At 41.3% G+C, this 25,997-nt stretch overlaps 1 protein-coding gene across 1 annotated transcript in view; it reads right to left on the bottom strand.

The window, feature by feature from the left end:
- Positions 1-25,997, bottom strand: part of fndc1 (fibronectin type III domain containing 1) — a 55,462-nt gene that overhangs the window by 23,519 nt on the left and 5,946 nt on the right. Inside the window, exons 2-11 of the mRNA XM_042333385.1 lie at positions 16,029-16,223; positions 15,763-15,849; positions 12,414-12,482; positions 11,389-11,595; positions 10,960-11,058; positions 10,435-10,558; positions 9,755-9,942; positions 8,151-8,258; positions 5,825-6,013; positions 1,904-4,801 (exon numbers count right to left, since the gene is read on the bottom strand). Of these exons, the coding sequence (XP_042189319.1) occupies positions 1,904-4,801; positions 5,825-6,013; positions 8,151-8,258; positions 9,755-9,942; positions 10,435-10,558; positions 10,960-11,058; positions 11,389-11,595; positions 12,414-12,482; positions 15,763-15,849; positions 16,029-16,223 (4,164 nt within the window). The remainder of the gene's footprint in view (positions 1-1,903; positions 4,802-5,824; positions 6,014-8,150; positions 8,259-9,754; positions 9,943-10,434; positions 10,559-10,959; positions 11,059-11,388; positions 11,596-12,413; positions 12,483-15,762; positions 15,850-16,028; positions 16,224-25,997) is intronic.

Raw genomic sequence — 25,997 nt, forward strand, 5'->3', positions numbered from 1 at the left:
CACCAAGTGGGAGTATGTAGATATTAAAGAGGAGAGGGCCAAGGACAGAGCCCTGGGGGACGCCAGACGTGACAGTGCAGGGGGCTGGAGAAGAAACCGTGAAATGATGGAGGGGACGACAGTATCAAAAGCGGCAGAGAGGTCGAGGTGGACAAGGAGGTAGAGGGAACCCTGATCACAGATGTTCAGAAAGTCGTTAGTGACTTTGACCGGGGCTGTTTCCATGCTGTTGGGCAGTGAGAAAGGAGCGGAGCTGGGACCGAACGACTCGTTCCCGGACCTTGGAGACGAATGGGAGGTAAGAGATGGGGCAGTAGCAGGAGAGGAGGGATGGATCCAGGAAAGGTTTTTTCAGGATGGGGGTGATGACAGCTATTTTTAGGGGGTGTGGGAGTTGAACCAGTGGTCAGGGAGAGGTTGATGACATCGTACAGGAGTGGGGCCAGAAGGTTGAGCTGGGAGACGAGGAGAGAGGTGGGGATGGGATCGAGGGAGCAGGTGGTGGGTTTGAGTTTGCGGACAGTCATGGTGAGGGAGGAGGGAGAGATAGGGTCAAAGTAGTATAGGGGGGGATGGGTGGAGATGGGTCATGAGGGAGAGTTGATGTGGGGATGGCTGTGGACGGGGCTGAGGTGGTTGAACGTAACCCCTCGATTTTGGATTTGAGCAAGTTCAGCATCTCCTCACAGTTGGCGTTTGAGGAGAGGATGGGCGAGGTGTGGGAAGGTGGACGAAGGAGACGGTTAGTGGTGAAAAAGAGAAGCCAGGGGTTGTCCTTTGCCTCCACTTCTACTTCTACTTGGAGTAGAGGGAGGATTTGGCGGAGGCAAGAGGGCAGCGGTAGATCTTGGTCTGGTGAAGCCAAACCTGCCGATGGACCGTTAGTTTGGATTTGGTCCAGGTGTGTTCGGCAGCTCGCACTTGTGCCTTGAGGGAATGGAGATTCCTGGTGTACCAGGGGGATTTACGGGAGTATGAGGCAGTTCTGGAGATCAGGGTACCAAGGGAGTTCAGAATGGAGGAGAGGGAGTTGTGGAGAAAGGAGAGTGAGGAGGAGAGATCGGTCAGGGAGGGCCAGAGGTGTAGGAGTTCAGATGACTCCAGGGCAGTGGAGAGGGAGAGGGAAGACATTTTTTCCATGGATGGTATGGAATGGTGGAGGGTTGGGACATTCCGGAGATGATGGAAGGCGGTGCCAGTTGTGGCGCGGATATGAGGGAGAAAGGACAGCTCAGGATCGAACAGAACCCCGAGGTTCCTGATTGACTTTGAGAGGTGGAGAGTGCAGCCTTGGATGCTGATGCTGTCAGCGCCTGAGGTGCGGAGGCGCTGACGCGAGCCAATCAGGAGGGCCTCAGTTTTGCGCACGTTGAGCTGGAGAAAGTTGTCTCTCATCCAGGACTCGATGTCGGACAGGCAGGCTGTCAGGACATCGGTGGTCGTGGAGTTGAGGGTAGAGGAAGAAAGGTAGAGTTGGGTGTCATCCGCATACATGTGGAAGTTAACCCCATGTCTGCAGATGATGTCACCAAGGGGAGCATGTAGAGGGTGAAGAGGAGGGGACCGAGGACAGAGCCTTGAGGGACACCGCACGAGACAGTGTGGGGGCCGGAGGAAAAACCATTCGTGGAGAATCCTTGTTCCCATGAAACGGTGTTGAAGCGAGGAAGGGGAGACGGGATATGATGCTAGGTAAACAGAGGTGTGTGCAGTAAGGAAATTTGCCCAACATTTTGCCCTGCGGGAATCAAACCCAGGTCTCTCTCTTGCGAGGCGAATGCTCTAACTACTGAGCTATAGGACTCCACAATATTCACAAAAAGAAGACCGAATCAGTTTACAATTGTAGTAAGTTGGACCACCAATATTTAAAATACATTTCAACAAGTTCAGAAAGATTTACCTTGTTTGTGGTTCTGCTTTACAAATTGACGGAACCTGCCTCCACGCACTACATTTCCATTGCTACTTGTCCTTAGGGGGAACCGTTTCCTTGTTCCCATGAAACGGTGTTGAGGCGAGGAAGGGGAGAGGGGATATGATGCAGAAAAATGTGGGGAGGATGGAGAAGAGGGAGGAAAGACCCTTCTTGGCTTTGTTTGCCTAGAGCCTGAAGGAAGCAGCAATGATGAAGATGGCTGAGTGCCATGTCCTGAAGCTATAGAAGATGACCGTTCAGGTGATGTTGGCACAGAGTGAACTCCAACAGAAGAGGGAACTGCTTGTGTTCCATGACTAGTTGTATCCTGTTTGTTAGCAAAATCAGAGCCTAAGTAGGATTTTTTGAGTTCAGAATGGGATTGTCCTTGTAAAGTGGAAGAAGCAGACAGTGATGTTGAGGCTTTATTTGGATCACCAGCCACCCGGGGAGTCTGAAAACGGGAGCCAGAGGAAGGATTTGTTGGTAAAGATGACTGAGAATGTTCTGATGGTTCAGAAGATGAGGACTGTGCAGAAAAAGACACAATTTTCTTTCTTTCAGGACTAGATGCAAATCTGGTGTTAGCTGACCTGAAGCGAAGCAAAGGGTTTGTGAGGGAGGATGACTGGGAGCCCTTTGATGCTGTAGAAGAAGACCTGGATGATGAAGAAGGAAGAGACTGAGATGAAACAGAAGAGGAGGATGGTTTTCTTTCAGGATGGAGTGTCATCCCTCTGTTAGAGAAACTTGAGTCAGGAATTGATGGGACAGATGAATGAGCATCCTCTGAAGATCGGGATGAGGACTGTTCTGATGAAGCTGGAACAGACTTAGAGGAACCACTGGATATAACAGACTTTCTTTCAGTACCAGGTGTTATCCTGGTGTTAAAAGAACTGGAACGTAAAACAGGGTTTGTACGAGAGGATGAACGTGAACCTGTCAATGGAACCAAGAAGGATTGGACTGATGAGGATGGAAGAGATGGAAAGGACCCATCAGATGTCGATGGCTTTCTTTCAGCAGCAGTTTTTATGCTGATGTCAGATGAATGTGAATGTAAAAAGGGATTAGCATGGGAGGACTGTTGTTGTAACCCTTTTCCTGGTACAGAAGAGGACTGGACAGCAGAGGATGGGGAATAAGAGGAACCATCAGAGGTAGATGGCTTTCTTTCAGCAGCAGTGTTTATGCTAATATCAGATGATGAACTTGAACGTAAAAAGGGATTTGTATGGGAGGACTGTTGTTGTAACCTTTTTCCTACTATAGTAGAGGACTGGACTGATGAGGTTGGGAAGGAGTGCAAAGTACCACCGGATATCGCTGACTTTCTTTCAGCAGCAGTTATTATGCTAGCGTCAGATGATCGTGAACGTAAAAGGGGATTAATACGAGAGGACTGTTGTTGTGACCCTTTTCCTGCTATAGGAGAGGACTGGACTGATGAGGCTGGGGAGTGAGAAGAACCACCAGATGTGGTTGGCTTTCTTTTAGCAGCAGTTATCATTTGGTTACTAGTGAAAGGATTTGATGGCAAAGAAGATGACTGAGAAAGCAGAGAGTCGGATAGTTGCTTTGCATCAGCTCCAGACAACACTCTGCGATTAGAACTGCTGGAGCCTATACGAGGATGAGTCAGTGACGATCGGTGATAATTCCTTAATGATTTTGAAGAGGGTAACAAGGCAGGAGAAGAAGGGGTAGATGGGGTAGGATTTGGTCGTCTCTCACGCGCAGATACAGATCTTGTGTCCATAAGACTGGAGCCTGAGGCAGGATTTGTTGGTGAAGATGAATGGGAACTTCTCAACCGTGTGGCAGAAGAGGACACAACAGGTGGTGAAGGAACAGACTGCACTGGTACAGAGGAGAAAACTGGCTTTCCATCAGGGGTCACTCTTCTTTTAGTAGAAGCAGCCCAAGGTACATTTCCTCGAGAAACATGGGAAGTAGATGGTGGTTTCTTTGCTGTCCTTCTCAAGAATGGCCGTGACCTTGGTAACTGAGAGGAAGATGGGAGAGTTGAGGATGATGATACTGATGGTTTCAATGATGTTTTGGACAAGGATTGAATTGGTCTGTTTTCCTTATGTGATTGCAACTGTCTACGTAATACTGAGTTGGGATTTAATTCCTTTGACTTTGTAAACATTGAATTCCTTTCACTTAAAAGTCTTTTTCTTTTCTCTCCCTCTTCGTCCAGGTCTTCTAGTTCTTCTTTTCCCTCTTGCTCCTCCTTTCCCTCCAGCTCCTGTTCTTCCTCTTCACTTTCTTCTTCTTGGCTTTTCTCTTCTTTGTCTTCCTCTGAATAGATAGAAGAGGATCTGGTTGAAGAAAAAGATGGGGATTTGGACTGATCTTGACTTGGCTCTTTGGTTTCATTATCTGTGAGAACTGACAAAACCGATGAGCCAGAAGAGATTTGCTTTCTAAAGTTTGGATTGGCATCAGAGGTTCTCGTCCTTGGGTGAAATCGGGTGGATGGTAATATGGAAGAGGCATGCCTGGTCCTCGCAAACGGTTTTCTCCTCAGGTCTGGGGCTGAATTCCTTAAGGGTGTTGAGGGTGAAGAAAGAGGATATAATGAAGCAGATGAGAAACGTGAGGCTTTAATAGTTTTATTATCAGATGCTGGTGAGGACAGGGTCTCTGACAACGCTGAGTGGGACTTAGGTAAGAGAGAGGAAGCTTTCCTTGTCTTTGATCTGATGACAGAGTCAGGAGTCACTGCTCTGGAAACGGGTGAAGATTGAACATGTGTAGATGCCATTTTTGTAAGGGACGTGTGGGAGTAAGAGGGCTTGGATGTAGGTAATTCTGCAGAAGTCTCTGGTTTTTCATGGATCCTAGCTCGGAAAGCTGAAGCAGTATTGCTGGCTACCAAAAAACCAAGACAAATTATTCACTCTGAACGCTACTTTCACTTTCGACAAAAGGAGAAATCTGCTTTCATGAATATATATACATATATATATAAGCAGTTTAATATTTACTTTTTTTGTAAATTCTAAACATCTTAAGACAGTCATGCTCTATTTTATTATCAAAGAGGTTATTTAATTTACTCTTTCTTACTGAAAAGCGAAGCAGGCATTCAAACAGCACAGCTGGAAGGTTTTGGAGAGCAATGCAGCAAGCAATGTATGGAATAAAACAACTAATGTTGCAGAAACCTATCAATGAAGTGAACCATCAATAAGAAGTACAGTCCAGGAGTTTCAAGTGTAAACTGAATTTAACTGGGTGTGAAAGGTGAAAAGGACCGTTCTCATCGATAGATTGATCCATCTATGTAACAGGCGGACTGGTCTATCAGACTACTGAGACCGCCACAAAGGATCGAATTACCGGGCATGTCATCTTAGAGCCATCAGAGCCTGAAGGAGACGTCACTAACCCGCCTCCCCCCCATATTTTTGATTCTTAAAATGAAACGTGGAATAAGCGAAAAGAAGCTGTAAAGAAACCAGTTTCCCATCTACTAAAACCCTGACACAAACAGAATGGGCCTTGCTCATATATATGCTCATGGCACATAAATCCCTCATTAGTTGAAGGGCAGCACACATGGTGCATTTGATTTTCTTATTTAAATTCTATGCTAAAGTAAACTTTTTTTTTATAAACTTCAAACGCTTAATGTACCGAATGAAATGTTACCAACACACTGCTTTGACTGTGACATTTCCTGTTGTTGTACAGGCACAAATTATCCAGTATAAATATAAAGCTTGGATTGGGCCTGTCAGAGAGTGTATCACGTGGAATGCAACATTAGTTGTGATGCAAGCATGTTCAGATAAAATTTTGATGCAGCCAAAGGATGTCATTGAGAAAGCGATTATGCCAATGACAAGCTTGGAGGTGGCAGGCCACATCACGAAGAGGTATGATGCTTACTTTTTGGCATAGCCACACTGAGGGCTTTTGACTGAGGACCTTGTCCTCTCCTGTTTGCTGCTCGAATTTTGAAAACATAGCGCTCCCCAGGCTGCAGACCATCAACTCTGGCGGTTGTAATGTCCCCAGGAAAAGTGATAGCCTTTGCTCCGAATGGTTTGAGAGCCGGGGCGTATGAAATAATGTATTCTGAAATGATTTGGCAGATGGTTGGAAGGAGACAACTGAAAACAACTCTGTTTCCAGCGGAGGGACTGTATGGGAAAGAATGAATCACAAGGTGCATTGCTAATATTTGCTGATTAGCAATGCACTAGATAACAGTTCAATTCTGTTACAAAATGAGATGACATTAAAATACAACACATGTGAAAGACATGGAATCCACAACCAGCTATATACGCAATGTCATGTTTTAACAAAAAGCAACTGAGCTTTTATGTTTTAACACAAATACTCTAATTCCAAATAATAACTCTAAGATGACATCACAAAATTGAATTCAGCATAAAACAGTTAACTTATTTTAAAACAAAGTCATATCACACTGATATTCAGTTGCATTCAGTTTGGGTATTCAATCACTATTTGTGTATTTAATATAATATTCATGAATATAATAATGAATAATAAACACATCATGAATTCCGGCTTTAAGTAAATGCACTGACTAAATATTGGATTGGAATGCATAGTTACTCATACTAAAACAGCAATAACATTATCCTTCACAAAATGTGTTACATTCAATGGTTTGGAGAAAGAGCACTCTTTATTGTCAAATGCTGCATTAATGTTACTGGTAACAGAATCCTTTCCCAGAACATTTTTTTTAAATAGTCCTGTTCAAACTCACATTTGAATTCAAATCAGAAACATGGCATCAAATTAATTTGGAGTTTAACTCTGTACTCAGGAATCTATGCATTAATTTTGACATGGTTATTCAAAGAGATATTCTGATTTGGTCATCAAAATAAAAAAAATCTCCTGCACATGTTTGATCCCAAAAGAAGCTCTGGATTTAGATGGCACATTAGAACATGTGTCTGTTCTTACTTTCCGCACAACACTTGGTCTACAAGCATCAAAATATTCACAAATAATGGTTACAAAATTTCTCACGCATTATAGCCTTAGTTAACCAGGGTATTTCTTCTTTTTATCTGGGTCATAAAGAACTAATCTCATGAAATCTCTGCTCTACATGTAAATTATGTTTTGTAAAGGTTAACAATAATGAGAATAATCATCCAACAGATGTCAGTAAAATCATGAGGGGTTTTGATAGAGTCAATAGGGAGACATTAAGTCAGTTAGCAAGGGACCAAAGGGGATGCTTGGAGACATTTTTGCTCAAATTGTTGTTAAGATATGGAATGCCCTGAAAAGGGTGGTTGTCGAGACACGATCCAGAATAACTTTTAAAGAGGAACTACTGTAGACAGACATGTAAACAGAAATACCTGTAGGGGTAAGGGGAAAAGGCTGGTAAATGGAACTGAAAGGATTGTTCTTTCAAAGAACTAAATAGACACGATAGGCCGAATGTCCATCTTCTGCGCTGCGCATTCCTATTGTTCTAAGGACTTAAATGCAAGTGTGCACCAGCTTAATTTCCTACACTTCTGAGGATTTTAACACAACATCACAGTCAAAGATTGTAGGTTTACAATCTCACCATTTCCATTCAACAAATCCTGCCCCATTTCACTACTTTTTTTTGGTCAGCTGGTTGTCTGTCTCAAGCGGAAAATCATTTACCATGCTTAAGAGTATCCAAAGCAAATTGAGATCTCCATGCATCCCACCAACACACGGAAATCCCAAAGATAGATTGTTGGAACGGAATGCGCACTCTCTCCCTGTAGGGACACATCCTGTTTACCTAATTCCGGAAAGTATTAGGCGCAGGTTGGCAAGAGCCAAGGCTTGGGGACCCCAGAGTGTGTGTTGCGGTACTGCTGGAGTCTAACCAGCTAAAACTACGTAACTTGCCATTGATATTGCTACTTATCTCACTAGTTCAGTGAAGGTCGATGTGAGTATAATCCAAAGAGTGTGCTAGCGCTTAGTAGCCTCCACTGAGCGGCTGTAATGCAGTCTGCGAGCTAGAGCAAAACATTAGGAAAATACCTTTTTTTTCTAAAACTTGAAACACAGCAAAATATTTCAAAAATTAACAAGATACTGTAACAATGAAGTTGTATTTTTTGCATCCTTGTACATAATTTGATCGCCCAGGAAAGGATACAAGTTTCTTTTTAAGGTGCAGATTCACAGATGTTCCATCGATAAAATGAAAAACAACATTTATATCTCCTACCTTTGATCTTCTCAGAGTTCTCACTGGGTGGGTCCCAGGATGCAGTCACTGCCGTTCCTTGCTGACCTAATGGGGTTACTTCGAAGTTCTCTGGACTGGAGGTAGGAGCTGCATTTATATAGAGAAGAGTGTCACGATGTAAACCATGGGAGACAACGCTTATCTGTCATTTGTGTACATCTTCACACATCGTAAAGTGTTTGAATGCAATGGGCCAATGTAGAGACACTAAGACTCAACGGATGAGCCAGTTTGTGGGGTGGATAAAAGTTCAGAATTGATAGATACTGACTTCTGAGAATTCCTTCCTTACGATGGAAGCCCTCAGAAAAGTAAAGTGTCCTTTGTTTCACAGAGCTCCAGAACAAGCAATCCACTTGAAACGATGTGCAAAGATTGCATTAATACAAATGAATCCATAAATTTATCATTTATAATGATTTAAATAATAATAACAATAAGAACAATAATCCTTGCATTTGATATAGCACCTTATCACATCGTTGAGACATCTCTAAGCATTTCACAGAATATATTGTAAAGTGAGTTGACTCTATTTAGTCTTCGTTTAGCAAACATTTCAAAGCATTACCAGATTTTATAAAGTCAATGCAGGTAGTTCCAGTAGACAAGGAATTATACCTGTACTCAGAGAGCTATAGAAGAAGGGGAATAGGAGGGGTTAGGCTTGTGTGGAGTATAAACATGGATGGTATGCACTAGTTGAGCCAAGTGGCTTGTTTCCATGCCGTATCACTCTGTGTAACTGTATATAACACATTCTCCCCCTTGGAATCAGAAATTTTTCATTTCTCATGGTCCTAGCCCTAGGACATTTGTCATGAAATTTAAGATTTTGCATAACTTCTGACAATTCATAAACAAGTCTTAATTTTGAAATTGTTTTTCAACAGTTTAAGAAAACTGGCTTCCAAATTAAGACTGTATTTAAGAAGTGTCCAAAATTCTGCATGGCCAGAGCATTGGATTTTACAACTATGATATTAAGACTAAGACCATGAAAATATTTGGTTGTAGATTCCAGTCAATGGCAAGCCTTTCTGACTGAGCAACTCCAAGGGAAAGATAGCTTTGCCTTAGCCTGCTGTCACTAGCCTATCTGTAAAATGTGAAAACGAGCTTATATGCCATTTAACTACATGAGCACATCTGGCCAATATTTATAGAATTTTCCTCATGTGGTGCTTGTTGTCAACTACTTTATTAAGTTTATATAGTTTATATATGCGGCTCGCTGTGTTTTAAATGTTACTCTACTTAAAATAATGCGACTATGTTTCAGTCAACAAACAATAAAAATGAGCTGTTTTTCTCTAGGTGTCATCTGGTTGGTCCTCACCTGAGTGTACTCTCACAAGAATAAGTTGTGCCTGTCAGAATGTGCATGTTCCCCTCACTGATCAAAGACAAGTAATTATGTGAACGACATCTGAATGAACAGCATCGATCACTTAACACAGAGAAAGACAAATTCATTCAGATTTTATCGTTGAATTTAGCACAGTTTCACAATGAAACAAGAAGTAATTGTGGATTGAACAAGCTCCTGAATAATTTTCTAGTACTCAGCTTTGAAAACGTACCAGACTCGGGAGTTCTTTGGAAGACTGAAGCACTCCATGTCCCATCTCTCTCTCCTTGTGAAGTGCGAACAGAGAATTCATATATGGAGTCAGGCGATAGCTTGTCAACCATCACACGCCTGTGAGATGAAGTCTTGTATTCCCATTTGGCCGATTCTCCTTTCTCTCTGTACTTAACAGTGTAGTGCCTAAAATACCAGGTTAAGAAAATTAGGTGAATTTAATAATATTGACCTTGCGCAATATTACACCAATTGAAGCTAGCTAATACACAATGACCTCTATTGAATTCAGATATCAGATATTAATCCTGGCTATTTCACGATATTAAAAAAATTGCCAGTGTTCAGCTCCGCTTCACAGAGATCTGAGCGTCACTTCATTATGCACTGGCAGAGCTCCTCAGCCCCAGTAAAAGTGATTTGGAGCAGGAACAGGAATGTAGATCCTCTTCTCACAACACTGAGAGTAATGACAGAGGTAAAGAAGATGCTTCAGCCCATTTGATCTCATCCTGGTGTCAGTGTGGCTCAGTTAGTAGCACTGTCGGCTCTAATTCAGACATTTGTGGATTCAAACCCATATGAGGACTTTGAACTCATAGTCTATGCTCACACTCCAAAGTAGGACTGGAGGGAGGGAGTCTGCATTATTTTCCAATCCATGCTCCAAGTCTGTACCTAGTACTGCCGACATTGGGATTTTTTTCCTTCTTCAGTCCAGGATCGACCCACATAACAAGTAGAGACTGTGAACCCAGAACTCGCACTGTAATGTCTCTTGGCTTGTGCAGCTCATCAGCCTCTAAAAGCAATAAGACAGACAGACAGGTAGATGGTAATAATCCGAAACAGCCACAGTTCTGTCAAATATCCAACATAAAGTAAAGGTGCAATCAGAATTGCAAACTGTGAAGTACTAGAAAACCCCCCAATATTTACTGGTTCAAACTCGTTGTAACAGCCTCAGTTTGGCTCAGTTGGTCGCACTCTCAGCTTTGGGGTAAAAGATGGTGGGTTCAGGCTCCACTCTGGGACTTGAGCTCCTAATCTGACACTCCAGCTGCTGAGGAAGCGCTACATTGTAAGAGATAACACCTCTTACTTGACATGTCAAACCAAGGTCTGGTTGTTGTTTGGGTGAATTTTCCCAGTGTCATGGACCATGTCTTCATATTACTTGCACTTGTATGCTGACCAACTCACCTGCCATTTTGCGTTTGGTCAATGCTGCCCTGTAAACAGGTTCGCTCTGACCAAGAGAGTTCATAGCCTGTAGAGACACCACATACACTGATTCAGGAACTGAGGGAAGAGAGAAACGAGACTCAGTGTAAAAAGAAAGTCTTAACTTGTTAACATCTTATTAAACTACACTAGAAAAATTGGATAGCTACTGAAATGATCATTTGTTTACTGGATGCCAATGAAGCCTCGGTGAAGATTTGTGTGCGACAAAAAAAATCATCACAGTTTTATCAAATTCAAATATTCTGCGGATATCTATATTTTTCTCTGACTTTTTTTAAGAAAAAAATCCTTTGGGTTTTGACATGACAGACAAGCGGCATATTTGATAACCTTCATAAAGAACGTTAGCACTGAAAAAGTTAATGTAAAAACTCTATGACCCACCAAGCTTTTTTACTTTATGGCTTCTTTGCTCTTCTGGCAGTGGCACATATTGCATTCTCCTGCCGCGGGGCCCGTAGCCAAACAGATAGCTTCGAACTCTCCCTGGACTCTTGGAGCTGGAAGAACGAGGTGGTCTCCAGTGAAGTGAAAGTCCATCTTCTGCTGTCCTGACCCGGACACGGAGAGGCCTCTTTGGTACTCTCCGCTCTGAAAACAAATGCATTCCTCAGTCTGAGCTTGACTCTCTTTCTGTTGAAAACCTGCAACATTCAGCTCTTTACAGTAAACAAGGAGATCTTTGGCCCGGTGACACCCAATATTTGAACATCTTTAGTCTGGCTACCTGGTTNAAAAAAAATCCTCTGCCTCTGAACCTGTCAGTGGAGAGGTGGGGTTTATAAGAGTGTAGAGACAAGAGTACAAACTATTGTGTAATTCCGAGCTAATGCAAAAGTCAAGTACACCAACAAGCAAATCAGGTTTATGTAGCTTGTTGTCGTTGAACTGCTTTTATCCATTTGACTCTGTTTAAGATACATTAGCCTTCACAAGACACTTACATCATCCCGACCTGTAGAAACTATCAACCGTATTGTATCTGCAGGAATCGCATTAAGAAATACTGCAAATTAGACCCCAGCATTCAGCAGTCTCCTACGCATTAACCAATCCTGCAGCTCTGTTCAGAAAGTAATTGTCACTCGGCAATAAAGTATTTTACTGATGAAGAAATTAGAGTTTTTTTAATTAATAAGTAATAAGAAACTTCTGTTCTGTTTCTTAGCACAGAAAAGCAGCTGATATTAATGTGGGATTACATAAGGAGGGATTTCCACTGTTCCTTTCTACTGACTAAATCACAGGGTCTCAAAATTCTTTCCAATCAATTACCATTGAACTAAAACTCATGTCACTAAAGGTGATGTACTACTACATAACTAAAATAATTTAATACACCCAAACCTCTGGAAAAAAAATCTGTCTAATACTGTCTAGGGAGGAGGGAGACATATTGAAGAATGCACCTGTAACTGTTCCATTGTAGGCAACTGGACCCATAAGAGCAAATCCATCCATCGTGATCCACTCGCCCCCTGAAAATGTGAAATGAAATCATTCAGTCCTTCACCATGTAAAAGGGGAGTTGGCAAGGTATGAGGGTGAATGGCAACTTCCAGACCAAATCTACTTTGTTAAACCTACACGTTCATTATAAAGATCGGAGAAGTAGACTTGTGGTGCTGAATGTGTCTCAAGCTGATAATTACCTCTGGGTAAAACAATACTTCCTAGTATCTGTCCTGAAATTGTGTTTTGCAACTCTAAACCTATGTCCTTGTGTTGTGTCACCCTGTGTATCAAAGCACTGTTTTGGTTATACTTCCTCAATCCCATTTTTAAATTGTTATATACCTTTATAAGATCCCCACTAAAATATCTCATTTCAAAGCTGAAGAATCTTAGGGTTTCTAATGGATGGTCATAATTTATTCTATTCAACACTTTCCCCCCATTTTTACCCAGCTCCCCTAACAGCTACCCTCTGCTCCTGCTTCAATCAATTTTGAATCCATGTCCATGTCTCGCCTTTGATACCCAATGACCACGGTTTGTGAAGGAGTCTTCCATTTGGTACTCTGTCAAACGTATTTGAGAAGTTTAGAATGTTACATCCTACAGCTTCCCACAGGCAACTTGGGATGTTATCTCCTCAAGAAAGTCTATGAGGGTTGGTCACACAAGATTTACACCTTTTTGAATCCATGCTGGCTGTCATATATTGGGTTTTTTAATTCAAGCAATCTTCTATCTTCTTTCTGGATTGATTCCATCAGTTCTGGAATTATTCAGTTCAGGCTCACGGGTCTGTAGTTGCTAGATATGGTTCTGTTACCTTTCTTGAATATGGGAACCATATCTGCTTGGGTCCAGTCTGGTTGAACCCCAGCAGTGGTGACTGACTCCCTCAATCACCACGATATCTGATAGTGTCATACAAATCACCTGCTTTGTCTCTTTAAGTACCCTGGGAGAAGAGTTTCATCATTCCAGAGGAATTGTAAGATTTCAGTCTGTTGAATCTATCTAGAACCTCAGATCAAATCCTAGAGGTCAAACGCTGTTTGCTGGCTATTGGTAGGGTTTGTTTTTTAGTGCCCTGAAATGTGCAGAACTGCTTAGGAATTCAGCTCTATACCATAAACATAATATTAAATTTAGCAATCATTCCATTGAAGCGCTTTGAGACGTTGAGAAGACATGAAAAGCGCCATATCAAATGCAAGGATTATTATTATTATTATTTGCCAAAGCCAAGAAGAAGCATGTTCCTCCCTCCAGAAAGTATTCTGAAGCAGCGTCTTTGCCAACTGGAGCAATTAAGAGGGAAAATACAAATCCCAAGTGAGGCTTTAATTGACCAAGCTGCTTGTTGCCAGGAACAAGAGAGAGAATACACTCTCCAGGACGTAATACCCAATTCTGATTTAATCGTGGTACAGTTTGTGCCGAGCTTACATATGTATTGTATCCTAACATTTCATCTTCCTGTGCTATAGAACTACAGGTAATCAGATGGAGGTTGTTTCCATGTAGAGAAATGGCAAATCAGCCTCTATAGGTTTTCTAGAAAGCAATAGTCGAAAACACTACGTAAGTTATAAAGGAAATAACTTGACTCAGCAATAGCAGCTTGGCTCAGTTGGTGACATACTCGCTTCTTAGACAAAAGACTTGAGGGTTCTGCAGTTACATGTCTGGACTTTGAGTTCACAGTCCAAACTACACTCTAATGCAATGCTGGGGAAGTATTACATTATCAGAATTACCATTCGTTAGATGAGATATAGAAATGAGGCAGATATGAGAATTCAACATTCATTCAAGAACAAATTCCCCTTCTACACTTGGGTCAAAACTGTAATATTTGTTTTGAGACAGAGCCCTTGACCAACAAGAACAACAAATTGTATTAAATATAGCTCCTTTCAAGTTGGGAAGGTTTCTATGCTGTCTTACGCGCTAGTTTCCTACACTGGCAAATGCCAATCGAGACCTGTAAAAAAAAACTTTGGAACTTGCTAAAATCCTGTAGTTCAGTGGTTAGAGCACTCATTTTGCAAGACCTGGGACCTGGGTTCGATTCCAGGCATGGTGAAACCTTGGGCAAGTTTCCTTACTCAACATGCCTGATAATAATCCCTCAAAAAACAACAATAATAAATTGGTCATTTCAATCCACGACTGTGGGACACTGCTGTGTGCAATTGGCTGCCGCATTTCGTCCACAAATATGCAGTCAATTCACTTTACAGTCTATTCTGTGAAGCGCTTTGAGATGTCTAGAAGATGTGAAAGGTGCTATATCAAATGCAAGGATTATTAAATCCTCAGTGAGTTTGAGTGTTTGAGTACTTCTAGTTTTCAGATAGTGGGTGGAGATGTGTGTGGGTGTGGGGCAAGGGGGTCGAGGAAATGTGGATATTTGAAAATAAATTAACTTCATTCCTTAAATCAGAAATGGAAATTGTTTAAGAATACAGTCCTTTTTATTTCATTCTTCTTTAAGAAAAAGGAGTAACAAATGTTTTCATGCTGTGGTCTACTGATCAGATTTCCACCATCTTCAATCCTGTCTAACTTTGGGCTTCAAGCAGTGTTCCACGAACAGCCTCAGATCTCATGGTTTATTACTCTTTTCAGTACACTTAATAGGAAGGGGCATATTTTGAATGTGCATTTCTGTGAAAGGGGAACCTCTGCATCATTTAACTTGGCCACTAGCACCATCTCCTTGGTCTTGGCTGGGTTAGTATCAATTTTAGGTTTATTTCGCAATGAAGAGCCTGACTCACTTAAGCACTTATAGACTAATAGGAACAGTTCAAGATTCAGCGGGGAGCCGCGAAATATGGGTTAGAATTAGAATAAAAATCCTTTTTAAAACTGAACCAGGATGCCTGAGTACATTGGATAGAACGATTGGCTTTCTCTTCTCATTCCTTAATTGTTATTTTCTTAAAGAGATCACATTTCAAGTTCAAGCACTTTTACCAAGACAAATCCACAATTCATGTCACAGCAAAATATTTGTGGGTGTGTGGTGGGGGGGTGGGGGTTAATGTTACCTAAAGGTCATTTTAACAGTGGAAGACCCAAAGCCAGTTGAGCCAAGTGCAATCAGACATTCAATTGACTCAAGGTTTCATTCTCTATGTGGTTTACATTAATGCCAAACATAATGGCTTTAATAGGAACGTCTTTACTCGATGAGTTATGTGTTAGAATAATTGAACCCTACCGCAGTATCTTGTTTCTCAAGTTTCGCACCATTAACCATTTGAATGAATTTGCACAATGTACTGTGTCACTTACCGGCTGCATTATTAGCTCTGTACACTGGATGGCTCACTCCGTGCTGGTTTTCTGCAGTCACCACCACAAAGTACACCTCCCCAGGCTCTGCAACATATGGCTTACATCAGCACACTGCCAAACTATAGGAAATTAATTGTCCGATACAACAACTGCATTAATTCAATTAAATGCAAATCAAGGTCAAATAACTGAAGATTTATAACTGTTTTGTGTCTTCAGCTATCATTGGCTGATCATATGAAGATTAGAGCACATCTACTTACCCACGTCCTCCAATATTTGAGAGCGTTTATCTTTTTCCACTTTGATAAATTTGAGGCTATTTGGTGATTTACCATAGCCAATGTTATAGCGATCTACAGGCCTGTTAGATATATCTTTGGGTGGTTCCCACAGTACTTTCAATCCCTTTTCATGAGACAGCAACTTCACATTCTTTGGCTTCAACGGATGGTCAGCTGTAGACATGAAATAAACTACAGTCAGCCTGTATGTTTCACAGTGACTATAACTGAAATAAAATAATTCAACATATACCTGTGTACCTCTTGTAAATGTATAACTGTTTGCAATACACAACACCCCCTGATCTTAGGCTCTCAGTTATAGCATTATCTCTGTTAAAAGAATACTGAACCTTGGTCTCAAACTACTGCAGTTTAAGTAATGGCTCAATGGGTCTAATGCCCTATACTGTATTTGGTCCTGAGATAATCCAATGGTTTACACTTGCTATAAATGGCAGGATATGGAACATTCACTTGGACAGCCAACTTATTATATATACACCAAAATGGGCCAAATCTCTAGTGATGTTGATGGCGCTGGAGTAAAGGTGTTTGGTCTGTGGAAAAATTAATGGGATTGGTTGTGCAGAAAAAATTCTCAGTGTGAATGATAGTCTCTGGCAGGGGGGAAAGCACTTGCTTCACAGCACAACCATCCAATCCCCCCCCCTCACCAAAAAAAAATAAAGTCTTTCCAATTTTGTACCTTCATGCATGTTCATTTACTCCCCCAAATATCTCAATGTTACCATATCTACGGTAGCAGTGATACACACGGAATTTCGACCCCTAGGTGTTAACCTCCCAAAGATCATGTTAATTTGCCGCTAGTGTTGAATTCCTACAGACAGACAAGTGGCTCTTAAACAGATTTTGTTTGAACTGTTAAATTCAATCCTTTCAAAATAAAAGCACCTGTTATTCTGACAACATTATTTTAGCTGATAATATTTCTAAACTGGGATAAGTATGAGACAAAATGTACTTTAAGCGAAAGTGTTAAAACTTATAGCTATATAGAGTTGACTGCAGTCACAGAAATGCTAGCATCAAGGTACTGTTGGAGCCACAGTATTTGTTTTCCTTTTCAAATAAACTCTATCTTTACAACAATGGCACCAGCAATGGTATCAATTCTTCAATACCCAGTGTTAGCAGTTTATGCTGTGCTAAGTAAAGTTGGTAAGGCTGACCTTTCAGCTGACACAGACTTTTCCAATACATTTGATAAAACCAGTTAATAAAGAATCACATTAATAAAGCAGCAATTCGAAACAAACTTGAAGAGAGGTAAGTCCTCCTCTATGAAGTAACTTTTTTTCAATGAAGTATAAGAAACATTTTTGGAAAGAATTAATGGTCTTTAAATAATAATAATAATAATCATCATCCTTGCATTTGATAAAGGGCCTTTCACATTATGAGGTTGTCTCAAAGCACTTCATAACATTCACCATGAAGTTTAGTGTTTAATATGTAGGTGAATGTGACAGCTAATTTAGCCAGAGTAATGTCCCACCAAAAGCCATGGAGTGAATGATCAATGTAATTTGGGGGATTGCTGGGCAGAATATCAGGAGAAAGTCCCTTCTGTTTTCAAATAGTGCCGAGGGATCTTTAACATCCACCTGAACCTTAGGCAGACAGAATATTGGTTTAATGTCTTATCTGAGGACAGCATCTCTGACAATGCAACACCCCTCCAGCACTGCATTGGAGTGTCAGCTTAGACTGGGAGTCCCAACGTGGGGCTTGAACCCACAGCCTTCTGACTCAAGAGTGCTACCAATTAAGCTGGGCTGCCACCTAATACACTTAGACTGGCACTGACTATTCATCCATGAACCTAATATTCTAAATGGTAAGTTTGGAGTACTTTCATCACCTGCCTGTTCGGGTGGAGAGCCCCACACCAGCACAGACAATAACATTAAATGTCACGTGTTCCTGGTGCAGAATGCAAGGAACATTATTACATTTTCTGTGGAGGATTTTCAAAACGGACAAATTTCCATAACAGACATATGGACCCACATATGTACAAATCTCAGTCTGGTTTGGAAACTTTTATGTAGATTGATGAGTTTTTGCATGTGTCTGACACCTGATAGATCAAAAAATAATGTTCAGAATATAACAGTAAAGTTCCTTCGAGCCTTAGTATTTGACTTGATTCTAATCAGCTTAATATACACTCCGTCTGGTTAATTCCACCCTCCACACTCACCTAAGGTCAAATTTAACATCAGACACAGAAGCAGTGCCAGAGGATACAGTATCAGCTTTGCTCTGTAGGTGACACTCTTGCCTCTGGGTTAGGAACTTCTGAGTTCAAGTCCTTACATCAGGATTTGACCTCTAATTCCAGGCCGACATTCTAATGCAGTGGTGGGGATTCAATATTATTAGAAACATCTTTCGGATGATAAATTAAACTGAGGTCCCATCAGACTGTTTTCAGATGGATGTTAATAATCTTCAAAAAGGGAAGGGAGTTTGTCCCATTATCCTGGCCAACAATCCTCCAGGTGAATTGGTCTTTCACCTCATGGCTGTTACTGGGATCTGGCTGTGCACAAAGGCCGCTGTGTTTTCCTACAAAACAATCCCTACACTTAATTACTCGTGAACCACGCAAAGATTTTGCAACATGATGCAGGTTTCTTTAGGCTTTAGTTTCTTTAACATACAGTTAGACCTCCATTATAACTTGGTTAGTTGGGTCCATAAAATCCGACCCTGTGTTATAACTGATTGCGCTGTAAAAATGGTCATTACTGAGCATTTCCACGTCATCAGATCACTGCTGACATCACTTCTGGTTTCTGGCTGATTTTCTGGATCTGTGCACTCTGTGGTCCAGGTGGTACTGAGGGGAAGCTGTAAAAATCGAGTTACAGTGAAAACGTGGACAAGCTGGTTCCCTCCACATTTGTGACAGGAACCAAAATTCATTTCAATTTTTCTTTTTTAAAACAAAATAAATAGGGGGAAACATTTATCCAATTATTGTTTATTAGACTTCTGGTCTTCACTAATCTGACATGTAAATTACAGTGAGCAGGCGCTGAATCCCAAACTGAGCCTGGAAACACTTGGCAGATTGAATCCTGGACTAGAGCTATGCTGCAGTTAGCTCAAATGGTGATCTAAAACCAAGGCAACTCCAGGAGATGAGATGTCAACATCTAGGAGGTACACGGTACAGACAATAAGAGAGGTTCTGCTCCAGAAGGACAGCGCTTTTTAAGGTTGTCGAGAACCTGTACTTTGAAAAGTACCTATTATCAGAGAAAATATTTATCTTTCTAACTCATGTTGGTGCTTTGCTAATCCTACGACACACTTTAATGTGGGGGATTCAGAGCAAAACCAAATAGTGGAAACATGCTATTCCAATTTGACTTACTACCCTCAGGACTCTGCAGCCAAAGCCCACATCTGCTGAAGATTGAAGCATATGTGATTTACCCATAGCAGAGTACGGGTTGTTGCCCAATAGAGTTACAGTGTTGAAGCAACATGCTGAGCCACCCAGGAGACAATGTGCAGATTGACCCCTTGATAACAGTTTGAAGAGGTTTGCTGGTGGGAATGTTGGCCAAGATAATGTATTCTTGGATCCAGCAGGATATTATTGGCTACGATGGCCAAAAACTCTTTTATTCAATTTAAAATGAAATAGTGAGACAACCCTGAAAAAAATGCAAACATACAACCCAGTGACTGGCCTGAAAGAACAATTTTAGTTTTCAGCTACAGTATTTATGCAACATTACAGGAGTGGGCAAAAGCACAATATTTCTCCAGCTGAGACTTTCCTATCTGTTAGAACTTTGGCTCACAGACTGGAAGACATGTCTACACCTCTAAGCCAATTTTTTGGACTGGACATGCTGGTAATTGTCAACAATGGATCATTACAGACCAGCCTCTCGTATGTCTCCTTGGAGTTAGTTCAGGTATACGGAGACCTGTCTTAACATCATGAGTGAGCAAACTGTGTCTTGTGTAATCATTGAGCAAACTGTGCCTTGTATATTGGTGTTGGTGAGTGAGAAAACTGCGCTTGTGTTTTAGTGATCAATTACATTAGAATACATTAGAATATACAGCACAGAAACAGGCCATTTGGCCCAACTGGTCTATGCCGGTGTTTATGCTCCACATGAGCCTCCTCCTGCCATTCCTCAACGAAGCCTTCAAGCATAACCTTCTATTCATTTCTCCCTCATGTACCTATCTAGCTTCCCCTTAAATACATCTATGCTATTTGCCTCAACAATTCCTTGTGGTAGCACTTTCCACATTCTCACTTCTCTCTGTGTAAAGAAATTTCTTCTAACTTCCCTATTTGATCTATTTGTGACTATTTTATATTGATGGTCCCTGGTTTTGGTCTCCCCGACAAGTGGAAACATCTTCGCTATGTCTACCCTATCAAAACCTTTCATCATTTTAAAGATCTCTTTCAGGTTTTTTTTTGTTTGTTCATGTTCAGCCTTTCCTGATAGATATAACCTCTCAATTCTGGGATCATCCTTGTGAATCTCCTTTGCACCCTGTCCAGTGCCTCTACATCCCTTCTATAATGTGAGGACCGGAACTGCACACAGTATTCTAGTGTGGTCTAACCACGGTTCTATAGCGGTTTGCCATAACTTCCCTGCTTTTCATTTCTATCCCTCTAGAAATGAACCCCAATTGTGCTACATGTATTAGTGAGCAAACTGTGCTAAATGTACCAGTAATGATACTGTGCTGATTATGTTGAGAGGTGCTGAAGAAATGGAGGAGCAGGAGACAATGTAAGAAAGGGAGCAGGAAAAGGCTCAGTAATCAACGGATTACTTACTCAGTCAAGAAAGGAACCAGGCGAATGAGAGGCTAACAACTGTCATCAGGTCTGGAGAGACAAGAAAGACCTGGCAAAGATGGCCAATCAGTGATAAATCTCAAACTAGTAAACATGGACAGTCTGTGTAAAGCAAGATTAATATGATTACAAAAGTGGAAGACAGCCTGGAACATCAAGGCCTAAAACTAACGAGAGAGAGATAGGTGTCCTGGAATTAAGCTGATAGAATTCATAACCAGTGAAAATAAAAACGTTTGAAACAGCTCAGAATAACATAAATGTTTGAAAGTATGAGTGGAAACTCTGGAGTTTATTTTAGGTGTCAATAATGGGAGGGGGAAGAAATTATGATTTGCGTTGAGATACGAGTTGGACCAAATACTTCAGTGAATCAGGATTCGGCCAAGAGGCTGACTAGTAAGTGATGGCACATGAAATTCCCAAAGTGTTTCCAGATGTGGCTTGTGGCACAAATTACACGTCAGAAATAAACTACTGCTGGAACAGCTGTCAAGTGTGTGGTACAGCTTGCAACCACTGTATTTAAAGTACGGGGCACCATCTTCCTGGGAAAATTGCTGGCAAACCTCATGACTGGGGAGGCAGAAGGGGAGGCATGTCTTGTCATTAAATCTTTGTTGCCATTTGGGGCTTTGCATCTTGTTCTTGAAAAAGTCATGGAAAACGTGCATTTGATGTAACACGCTGTAGCATTTTATTGCATCTGAGGTCCACACCTGATAACATTTTAATATTTGTTATTGCAGCTGGTGTATATATCCAGCTCACATCTGTAAATGTGTAAAGCTAGATATGCACCTGAAGGAGAAAGGAATAGAAGGGGATGGGAGGGCGTAAGGAATAGGTGAAGACTCATGTGGAATATTAACATTGGGTTGAACTGTTTGGCACAATGACCTGTTTCCATTCTGTATTGTCTGTAAATCTATGTAAATGAATGCAGCACATATTTACCATGAAGATGCTAAGTTTAGATGGTTGCCATAGCAAGGGAGATAATTGGGTGCATGATATGCTGTTTGTTAAACATAGTGAACATTTTACTGCTGTCATATAATAGGAAAGCCCCCTGTACAACAACCAAAAGGTTACTAGTGAAAACCCATTATAGATTCCAAGGCTAGGTGCAGTACCATGCAAACACAGAAATGTACAGCACAGAAGAAGACCATTCGGCCCATTGTGTCTGTGCTGTTTTTTTTCCAGTGCCTTGTTACGTCCTCCCAACGTGAAAGGCGCTATACAAATGTAATTTTGTTGATGTTGTTGAATGGACAATCCATTTAATCCCATTTACCTTCCTTTTCCCCATATTCATGCAGATTATTTCTATTTGGATATCTCTTTAGTTTTCCCTTGAAAGTTAATATGGCTCCTACCTTGACCACCTCAGGTGGGAGGGCATTCCATATCCTAACAAATATTTGTAACAAAAAAAATCCTAATTGGTCTCTTTGATTGTTTTCTAACTATCTTAAACAGGTGCCCTCTGATCACTGATTCACCAACAAAGTGGAAATACATTCTCCCTATTGACTCTATCAAAACCCTTTATCATTTCAAAGACCTCAATAGACCTCTCCTCAACCTTCATTGTTCCAATGAAAATAGGCCCAGTTTCTAGTCTCTAGCAGTGATGAAGAAATCAATATCCATTTAAGCAGTTCAATCACAGCTTATTTATTTTACCTGAACATTTGTTTCATATCAGCAAACTCTTCACTATTATTGGATGTGGTCGCGATTTGTGACAGGCAGTCGATTATGAAGTGCTACATATTAGAGTCTGATAACAGCAATAAGCAATTTGTGGAAACCTGTAGCTCAGTGGTTAGAGTACTCGCTTTGCAAGCGAGACACCTGGGTTCAATTCTAGGCGAGGCAAAACCTTGGGCAAGTTTTCTTACTCCACACGCCTAATAATAATTCCTCCACAAACAAAAACAATAATAAATTGGTCACTTTCAATCCACGACTGTTTGTGGGCACTGCTGTGCGCAATTGGCTGCCACATTTTGCCCACAAATATACGGTCAATTCACTTTACAGTCTATTCTGTGAAACGCTTTATGACGTTGAGAAGACATAAAAAGCACTATATCAAATGCAAGGATTATTATTATTATATTATAAGCTAGAAATATAAAAGATTCAGGGGGTTGAGATATATGTTAATGATCGCATAGCACTACTCAAAAACAGAAGGATGTTCCTCCTGGTGTCCTGGCCACCAATTTCTCAATATTAGTCATTCACTTCATGTGGAAATTGCTGTATGCCAATTGGGATCTACAAAATTCATCTACAATTCATCTACAAAAATATAGTCACAACAGTTTACAATAAATCTTGTGAAGTGATTTGAGAGTTCTCCCAGTGTGACAGTTCCTATAACAAATGCAAGTATTATTATTATTATAGCCTAACACCTATCAGGAGAGTCACAGCATAAAATAGCTATCACACATATATGGCAGTGACAAACCATTAGGGGATCAAATGCCATCAACTGAGCCTTATGCAATGCTGATCTTCGAGTTCAATGTCCCGCTTTCACAGCAAGAACCAAAAAGGATTCCTACCTATTGAATGGTGCTGGTGACAGGATGTTGCACCAACCAATGGGAACTTGGCTCTGACCTGCTCTGTGTCTGTGGGAGTGGAGTTCCAGCTGGTCAGAGGATGTACCTCCAGTTCCAGGCAGGATTCAATATTATTCAAGCCTGACTTGGACTTGGAATCCCATTGCCTAAGCTGGCATTACAATGCAGTGCTGAGGGTGTATTGCATTGTTGGAGATCCTTTTCCTTTGGATGAGACCTGAAACCGAGGCCCTTTAACATTCTGTGACCAGCAACATTCAATATGTAGGAATCTTTTCTGGTTCTGTTGCAAATATATCACTTGATACAATGGCGAGCCAATACAGCACCATACATTGAGTGTTCCGTATTGCATAATGGACTCCAGATCTTTCTGAGGTAAAGGTCAGTTGTTGACTACTCAGGCAGCGAACAGGCAATGCTCAAGAGGATGAAATTTGTGATCTACCTCAAATCTGTCACATTCTATAGCTCATTCCCTCTGTTATGAAAAACTGAGAGTCCCAGAGATAACAACATTTGTAGATGTGTCTATCCCAGGAAACAATCCCTTTCCAAAGGACCTCTGAGACTTTCCATCATGCACGCACTCTGTTAAGCAACAGAAATACAACAAAAAAAGCAGCACATCCCCAGTATAGGCAAAACTAGTTTAACATAAGAAATGCCTAACAGACAGACTATACTGTAAAGTGTAGTAACTATGTATTTGTGGGCAAACGCAGCAGCCATTTTGGCACAGTAATGTCTCACAAATAGCTAAGAGGTGAATTAGCTCCTCAAAGTACCAGGTTTTTGTTACTTGCCCTGAAGCCCTCTAGTGGCAGCACAGAGGGGAAAAAAAAACCTTCAGCAAATGAGACGTCAGCTCAACACAGAGCTCAACAGTAACATAAATACATTTTTTGTTGCTTTGTAATGATCCTGTGTTTTTCCATTGGGTAGGGGGGGGGGTAAGAATCCAGTGCTGGACATATAGAGCTAAAGCCTGCAGATGTTACAAATCTGATTACATGGATCTGTATTTAGATTATCCAATGAAATGACTTTGTATTATGGGACTTCTTTATTCTGCTGAAAGTACTTCAGACATCAACTGAAGTGAAAAATATTTCTGTCAACAAAAACAACAACAGGTTGGATTTATATAGCACCCTCCACGCCGGACGGCGTCTCAGAGCGCTTCACAGTAACAGATCCTGGGGCCAAGCCAGGGGGAAGGGGAGCAAGGTGACCAAAGGCGTAGTCGAAAAGAAAGGTCTTTAGCCGAGACCTGAAAATAGGAAGAGAGTGGGCGAGACGAAGGGAGTGAGGAAGGGAGTTCCAGAGCCTCGGGGTATAGTGGCTGAAGGCACGGCCGCCAATGGTGGAGCGGAAGACTCAGGGACAAGGAGGATGCCAGCTTCAGTGGAGCGAAGGAAATGGGCACTGTTGTGAGGAGAGAGGAGGTCAGAGAGATAGGGGGGTGCAGAGGAGTGAAGGGATTTGAAGACAAGATTGAGAATCTTGAAGTCGATCCTCTCTGGGACAGGCAGTCAGTGCAGTCTGGCAAGGACTGGGGTAATCGGGGAGCGGAGTTTGGTGCAGGTAAGAAATCGGACGGCAGAGTTCTGGGTGACCTGGATTTTATGGATGGTAGTGGAGGGGAGAATGGCAAGGAGGGCATTTGAATAGTCCAGCCGAGTCCACAATGTCCAAGTCCATATGAGTCCAACACAAAGCCAGCAGGTCAGATGGGTAGATGTAACCGGGGAATGTTTGTAAGGTGAAATTCAATCACACTTGCGCACATTTTGCCTGCAGCCAATTTGTTATCCAGTTGATATCAATCCATTGGAAGATGAGGTGAGGGTATTAACACAGTAAATGAACTGAAATTTAATTTAGACTCTAGTTACACACTGAATTACACTATATAAATGTTTTCTGCATTAAAGGACTTGCAATATTATATAATCCACCAGTTTCAATCTTGTAGAATATTCCAGTGTTATCAAGAGAAAAGTGACAAGAGACCATCCTAACACTAACAGATTTTTGGTGATAACTTGCTATGATCAGAAGGAGGCAACATTTTTCACTTAGCCATTCCAAAAGTACAGAGTGTTTCATTGTAATGCACTTAAAGGATTCAGCCTCTAGTCAAATAGTAACTTAGGTTTAGTTATCTCTTTCAGTATATTCAATGTAGACGTTACGACATTTGGGGCAATTATTGTAGACTCTTTACTTTTAAAGTGTGGATTGTTGAGTCAACTTGAAGTGCTAATGTGGCTGGTAAATGGAGGCTGTTCCCATATAGATCCTTCCAGTGACTGCAGATGCCAAACTTCAATGCCTGATATAATGTTATAAAGCAACATCAACTCCACTTTAGCACTGCATGGCTGTTTGATGTGGCCTCATCCTTGTTAAATACAAATCACTTTTGATTTAATAATAATAATCCTTGCAATAATCCAT

This window comes from Callorhinchus milii, unplaced genomic scaffold (assembly GCF_018977255.1).
Source record: "Callorhinchus milii isolate IMCB2004 unplaced genomic scaffold, IMCB_Cmil_1.0 Scaffold3, whole genome shotgun sequence".
Taxonomy (NCBI): domain Eukaryota; kingdom Metazoa; phylum Chordata; class Chondrichthyes; order Chimaeriformes; family Callorhinchidae; genus Callorhinchus; species Callorhinchus milii.